Source organism: Nothobranchius furzeri, chromosome 1, assembly GCF_043380555.1.
Source record: "Nothobranchius furzeri strain GRZ-AD chromosome 1, NfurGRZ-RIMD1, whole genome shotgun sequence".
Lineage (NCBI taxonomy): Eukaryota > Metazoa > Chordata > Actinopteri > Cyprinodontiformes > Nothobranchiidae > Nothobranchius > Nothobranchius furzeri.
In genome coordinates, this window is record NC_091741.1 from 99,617,972 (window position 1) to 99,625,536 (window position 7,565).

Consider the following 7,565-nt stretch of genomic DNA (forward strand, 5'->3'; position numbering starts at 1 on the left):
CAGCTCCTCTATACTTTCCCATTGTCGGAGAAGTTTCTGAACGTTTCTAAAATGTACCTAAAACGTAAACTGCAATTGTATACAAACCATGGAAGATATTATCAGTGGCGGAGCTTGATATGTGCAACATGTGCGGCCGAACAGGGCGGCAGTCTGGAGGGGGCGGCATTGAATTTCCTTTTTTTTTTTTTTTTTTTTTTTTTTTTGATCAGCCGATACATCAACAAAACATAGAAATCACATGTTCTTCATAATAATAATAGTGCTGAGTGATGATAATAATAATATTTCTGTAATAAAAGCACAACAAAGTCATTGTTTGCATTTATATTGGGATTTTATTGCGCCCCCTTGTGTCCGCCGCGCCTCTGTAGTGCGCTCTATAGCGCCCTTCATCAGGTGGGGGGCGGAGGGATCTCGTCTCGGAGAATGATGGTGGAGGGATACAGGAGGGATACAGGTACCACTCACAAACAAACATAATGGAGAAGAAACGGTCGAAGCCATCTGGTGCCCAATTTCGGAAAAAAAGAAAAGAAGAGGAGGAGAAACGAGGAAAAGATGCAGGTATGCATCTCTTTATTATTTAGTTGGTATTTTTCCCGCCTGTCCCCCAATTTATTGATTAACTAACCTCTCTAATCTGAACGTTTTGCATGGTGCTACGATGATCCCTTCAAATGTCTTTTGCTAGCTTCTTATGTATTTAGAACTACTTCCAACCGCTAACTTTTTATTTGTCAAATGAGCTCTTATGAAAAGCTAAGAGAGGGAAAACCGAAAGGCTGATAACCAAACGCTATCAAATTAAAATGAGTCTTTGAGAATTTCGCTGAAATACATTGACGGCGGGCGGGGGCGGCAGGTCTCGCGCCGGCGCCATTCGCCTTTCTATTTGGACTCGGGAAATGAGCTACGTATTATTTACCCCACGAAAAACGGAGCGGCAGCGGGCCGCTGGAGGTGCCCTGCTAGTAAGATCCCGTTTAAACTGTAAACTGCCATAACATAAAAACTATAATAGCTAGAGCGGTCTTTTTTTAGCTGAAAGTTGAGACTGTCTCGCCTTTCAGCATCGTGTTGCGTTAAGTGTGCTGCACAGCACACCGCGGCTATGTTAACTCACAGTGACCTTGAAGCAGCGTGGGAGAGTTGAAGAATTTAACCAGTTAAAATGGATTCATGGATATTTAATTAATAGTCGTGGCTCCTCTGGTCATTTAGTTCTTTGTGTGCCGGAAACACAAACTTAAAATGACAAAAAAAAAATTAGGGAAAAACACTTGTTTTGTATTTTATCAATTATTAATGATTAATAGATTGTTGGTGTTTTAACTTTTGGTAAAGGAAAACACAATTTCCAGGCAGCCCCAGTCTGGAGAAGTGATGGTGACATCAGCCGTTAAAAATAAATAATACTCTGAGGTTTTTATGAATAATTTGTACTTTTACTTGAGTATTTCTCTAACACCAGTACTTTTACTTGTAAATGAGTAATATTTTAGCAATGTAACAGTACTTGTACTTGAGCACAGATTTTCAGAATTCTTTCCACCACTGCTGAAAACTGTAAATGCTCATTGTAACATGTTAATTAAAATGCTTAAGCAACAGACGTGACATGAAGATTGTATTGTTTGTTTTATGCAACATCAGGAGCCCTACACAGATATTTTGGGATGACATCAGCTGCCACTGAGGAACAGCCATCCACCAGTAGGCCAGTATTTGAACTTGAGGAGGGACAGTCTGCTGGCACCACATCTCCCCAGGAAGATACTTTAGGTGGGTTTTGCACGTGTGTGTGTGTGTGTGTCCAGCAAACATTTAGCTATAGACATTTAAATAGTATTTTCACAGAATATGGGAATTGTTCCATATAGTATGTGGTGAGTTATGCTTCCATTTTCTGTCAATAGAGAGACCTACCAGTCAATGTGAACTTGATGAGGGACAGCCAGCTGCCACATCTCCCCAACAAGATACGTCAAGTAAGTTTTGCACAAGTGTGTGTGTGTGTGTGTGTGTGTGTGTGTGTGTGTCCTGCAAACATTAGAGAAATTTGAATGTCACATATTGTATTTTAATAGAATATGTGAAATGGTCCACATAGCAATGTGTTGAGTTATGCTTCTGTTTTCTGTCAGCAGAAAAGCCTGAAACCAGTCAACCCATTGAAGGTGATGATGAGCCTCTTTCGTCAGACCCAGCCAAGTGGCCATCACCAATTACTGGCAGCGTTCGCACAGAGCTAGTTCGAAGAGGACCTACTAAGGTGCCAACTAGTTTTGTATTTCCCAGGAGTGAAGGCGATGGCAGATGTTGTCATCATCACTATTTCAATAGAACTTTGACAAGTGGTGAGAAGGTGGCCAGGAGCTGGATGTTGTACTCAGTTAGCAACAATAGCCTTGTTTGTTTCTGTTGTAAGTTGTTTTCAAAAAGAAGTATCCAGTTAACCACCTCGGGACTGGCAGATTGGACACATGCAAGTTCTTTACTGAACTCACATGAGAAAAGCCCCGACCACATTAACTGTATGAAAACCTGGAAGGAATTTACAGTTAGGTTAATGAAGGGCAAAACTATTGATAAAAAGGAGATGGCACTTTTGGAGGATGAGAGGGTGAGATGGAGAGCAGTACTGACACGTCTTACTGCTATTGTGCAGTCACTGGCAGTTCGGAACTTGGCACTCAGGGGGCACACAGAAGCGCTTTTCACACGATCAAATGGAAATTTTTTAAAAGAGGTTGAACTTATGGCCAGGTTTGACCCGATCATGAAGGAACACATTAACCGCATTCAAAGAGGAACCTCCAGTCACACCAGTTACCTAGGTCATCAAATCCAGAATGAGCTGATTGAGTTGTTGAGCAACAAGATCATCTCAACAATAGTAAGTGAGATAAAGCAGGCAAAGTTCTTTTCCATCATCCTTGACTGCACTCCTGACAACAGCAACATTGAGCAGCTGTCAGTTGTGATTCGGTTTGTGGAGGTAAAAGAGACGACACCTCTTGTGAAAGAATGTTTCCTGGGGTTTTTTGAGGCAGTTGAGTCCACAGGCAGTCATTTGGCTTCCATGACTTTGGACAAACTGAAAGAACTAGACATTCCTTTTGAGGACTGCAGAGGGCAGTCGTACGACAACGGATCCAACATGCGTGGAAAAAACAAAGGAGTACAAGCTCGGCTCTTACAAGAAAACCCCAGAGCTCTTTTTATGCCCTGTGTAGCACACACTCTAAATTTGGTGGTTTCAGATGCTGCTAATGATTCAGTTGATGCCATGAGCTACTTTGGCATCCTTCAAAAGATCTACAACCTCTTTTCCGCCTCCACACAAAGATGGACTATTCTTAAAAGCCATGTGAATCTCACCTTGAAGATGTGGTCCGACACAAGGTGGGAGAGTAAAATTAAGAGCATCGAACCTTTCAGGTACGAGGCAGCTGCAGTGCGAGAAGCACTGATCAAGGTAAGAGAAACTACCAAGGAACCAAAAACAAAGGTAGAAGCCCAGTCCTTGTCAGAGGAGGTTGGTTCGTACAGATTTAGTATCTGCACAGCAGTCTGGTATGACATCCTCTTCCAGATTCAGCATGTCAGCAAGCTTGTGCAGTCACCAAATATGGCAGTGGATGTTGCAGTCAATCTTCTTAGAAATACGCACAGAAGTCTTGAGCAGTATAGGGAAACTGGCTTTAAGTCTGCTCAGATAATAGCCAGAGACACATGTGCAGACATGAATGTGGAGGTTGTGCTGAAAGAGAAAAGGTTGAGATCTACCAAGCGCCACTACTCTTATGAAGCCACTGATGAGCCCATCAGTGATGCCCTGAAGAGGCTGGAGGTTTCATTCTTCAATGTTGCTGTGGATGCTGCCTTATCAGCCATTCTTGAGAGATTCACGACGCTGGAAGATGTGGGACAGAAATTTGCTGTGTTGACAAATTTCCCAAGCCTTTCAGATGAGGAGCTTGCAGAGAAATGTGATGCACTTGGGACCATTTTGGAGTTCAATGGAAAGTCTGACCTGGACAGAAAAGAACTTGTGAAAGAGATGAAAAATTTCCCCAGCCTGCCACCACAGGACATGCTTGGCCTTTTAACATTTCTTCACAAGAACCATCTCACCGAGATCTACCCCAACCTCTGGACTGGTCTCAGAATTGCACTTACAGTTCCCATGACAGTGGCTGAAGCAGAGAGGAGCTTTTCAAAACTTAAGCTAATAAAAAACTACCTGAGGTCAACCATGTCCCAGGAGCGTTTATCTGGCCTCAGCATCATCAGCATTAACTTCCAAGTTGGGGAGGAGATATCATATGATGATATCATTGACGAATTTGCTTCAAGGAAAGCTAGAAAGCAACACTTTTGAAGTCACTCAACTGTCACCTCTAATCCAATCAAATCCTGTCACACACAAAAAACCCCACAAAAGAACACACAATGCCCAAAGCCCAAATTGTTGCAACTTTGTTTCTCTAGTTTTTTTTTTCATTTGTTTGTTTTTCAAGACTTGTGTTTTTAATTACGTTTGGAATTGTAATAATTGTATTTATTTGTATACATCCTTTGTTGCTGCTGCCTGTTTTTATTTTTATTTGTTTCTAAATGTATATATTTGAAAAGTTTCAGTGCAGTGTGTATGTGGGGGTTAAATCTTGCAATACAAGAACTTTGTTGTATATAATACACTCCATGCAATTTCAAACAAAGTTGTAGGTGTAATTTTTTTTCCGGGTGGGTGGGTGTGTGTGTGTGTGTGTGGGGGGGGGGGGGGGGGGGGGGGCGTCACAGGGGGTTCTCGCACAGGGCGCCATTTAGGCTAGCTCCGCCTCTGGATATTATAACAAGGGGAGTCATACAGAAATAGCTGAAAGTCTTGTGACCGCTTTAATGCAATAATGAAGTTTCTAGGTTAAAGTATGCCCATCTTGTTAAAGTTCACAGAGCTAAAAGGATTTTGTGAAAAATCAGAGTATTTGAAGGATTTCCCATGTATTCCAATGGGACCAAAACTCACAGAAAAAGCTGAATATCTCAAAAAGTATAAAATATTTTAATACCAAAAGTCACAACTGGCATAAGCTGAACAAGCTGAACATTTTGATACCAAAATTGTGTAAATAGCTGAAGAATTTTGGAAGTAGTTAAATGCCAAAAATGTACAGAGGCAGAATAATAAACGATAAAGAGAGACAGGAAAACAATTGTTTGAATGGCTTACAGCATTCAACCAAAAAACTGAATTGCATTTAATGAATGATAATGAGGGTTAGGGTTAGAGAAACAGGTCACCCGCTCGTTTCTTTTTCGGCCAGCAGCCCCACTAACATGTTTGACCAAGCAGTTAAATGACATATTCATCCCAGGATTATGGGGGCTTGGTTTCACCTGAGAGGCTCAATTTCCAAAGAGAGCATTGACACAGAAAAAAAAAAAAAAAAAAAAAAAAATCCAGTAAGTGAACAATGCCCTGAAAATACATCATTGGAACATTTTTGTAAAGAATGAAACAAACCACAACTCAACAATGCCAAAGATATTATAGCATTGAGATGCACACAATAGGATTCATTACCAGAAAGGGTGAGGAAAAAGAACCCATACTTGTTCTGCTGGATGTAGAAACTTTGTTTTGTTTATTTTGCCTTTCAACCCTTGTATTGTGTTAGAAAACTGTTTACACCTGTGGTATTAGCGGGTCCATTTGGACCCATGATTTAAAAATGCTTAAAATCCCCAGTTTTCTTCAAATGTTGTTTTTCAGCTAATTGCTGGCTTAGTATGCATTCATATAAATGGAACCAGTGTGTAAATAGTTTTTTTAGTTGGCTCCGCAGACACATTATTTTAAAATATACCACTCCTTTTTGATTGCAAAAACTGTTTAAATTCACTAAATATATTTCTTTTCTTATAGAATTAGTAATAATAAACTATAAATGTGTTATAAACTAATATTAGAATACACCTACCAAAACAATATATAATTTTTTTACTACTTAAAATTATTAACAATAGTGACATCTTTGGTGTGTCGGGTCAAAATGGACCTGCATAGATAAATGGTAGGAAAAAGACAACAAGTCAATTTTATTAAACCAGACCAATCAACCAAACAATTTAACCATAAAATGAGCAATGGTAAACAACACTGTGTATGGTTGTGTGCACACACATGCACCTGCATTGACCATAAACTGAACATTGAAAATAATATGGTGTTAGCACAGGTATGTTGTTATGAATTAACCATAATCTAAACAATGGAAACAATAAAAACAAACCATAATTTGAACTGTGTGTGTGTGTGTGTGTGTGTGTGTGTGTGTGTGTGTGTGTGTGTGTGTGTGTGTGTGTGTGTGTGTGTGTGTGTGTGTGTGTGTGTGTGTGTGTGTGTGTGTGTGTGTGTTGGTGATGTGGTCCATAACTGTGCACCTTGTGCCACAATTGATCCTCAGAGCAACCCATAGCTTTTATATGGAAGCCCATTCCCGCCACTCAGATAAAATAAAAAAAAAATATTATCTCATAATTATGACTTAGCTATCTCATAATAATGAGATACTATCTCATTATTTTGACTTAGCTATCTCATAATTATGACTTAGCTATCTCATTATTATGAGATAACATCTCATTATTATGACTTGATTATCTCATTATTTTGAGATAGGATCTCATTATTATGACTTAGGATCTCATAATTATGACTTAGGATCTCATTATTATGACTTTGTTTCTCATAATTATGACTTAGCTATCTCATTATTATGAGATACTATCTCATAATTATGACTTAGCTATCTCATTATTATGAGATGGTATCTCATTATTATGACTTAGTATCTCATAATTATGACTTAGCTATCTCATTATTATGAGATAATATCTCATAATTATGAGATAGTATCTCATAATTATGAGATAAATTCTGCTGGCCTCCACGGACTTCCGTTTTTGCACTTCCGTATTTTTCAACCTGCAGCACACAACTTCGTTCGCGCTGAGTGGTCAGAATGGCTATTTGTACGCGTTTGCTGCAAGACCTCCCAAGAATAATGGTTAACGATGTACACCGAATCTTTCTTGCCTCGTCCGAAATGCCAAAATCTAGTATGGACAAAGCTTGTATTGTATGTGCCCGGCTACTTACACAGCTATGAAGGTAAGCTAACAAACTTCTGCTCTGAGTTACTAAAGATGCTACATGCTAGCTCTCCACTAGCCTAAGTTAGCACAACAAGGAAACGTTATTGGAGTGATAAGTAAGGTCATGCGTGTTTTTCGTGTCTGAAATGAAAGAGAAAAAAAACAACAGTTCATATGTTATTCTCAGTTTTAATCATGCAGTCAGGAGAGGTCACGGTTAGGTCCGAGTGTTTCAGGTCAATGAGGAAAAACCAGAAGCCCCACTGTCTGAGTGTAGGGAAACATTACCCTGCAGGTTCAGTGCAGGATTGATTCAGGTTCAAAAGAAGACTGTTCATGTTTTTAAACGTCACATTTTTGCGAGTCATATCATTGCTTTTAGTTTGATAACAGGTTAA

The 7,565-nt window shown here is 39.6% G+C and overlaps 1 protein-coding gene across 1 annotated transcript; it reads left to right on the top strand.

Moving 5' to 3' along the window:
• Positions 1 to 2,572: 2,572 nt before the first annotated feature.
• LOC139070759 (zinc finger MYM-type protein 1-like) lies at positions 2,573 to 7,084 on the top strand. The gene is made up of 3 exons (XM_070553585.1): positions 2,573 to 2,626; positions 2,672 to 4,312; positions 7,004 to 7,084. Exons 1-3 carry the CDS (start codon positions 2,573 to 2,575, stop codon positions 7,082 to 7,084), a joined length of 1,776 nt encoding a protein of 591 aa, XP_070409686.1.
• Positions 7,085 to 7,565: the final 481 nt, after the last annotated feature.

Excerpts from the sequence above, each read along its gene's own strand:
- LOC139070759 (XM_070553585.1), top strand. The coding sequence starts at position 2,573 with ATGAAGGGCAAAACTATTGATAAAAAGGAGATGGCACTTTTGGAGGAT. Across the intron at positions 2,627-2,671 it reads CACTTTTGGAGGATGAGAGG|TCACTGGCAGTTCGGAACTT; the intron begins GTGAGATGGAGA and ends GCTATTGTGCAG. Across the intron at positions 4,313-7,003 it reads TCATCAGCATTAACTTCCAA|CACACAACTTCGTTCGCGCT; the intron begins GTTGGGGAGGAG and ends TTCAACCTGCAG.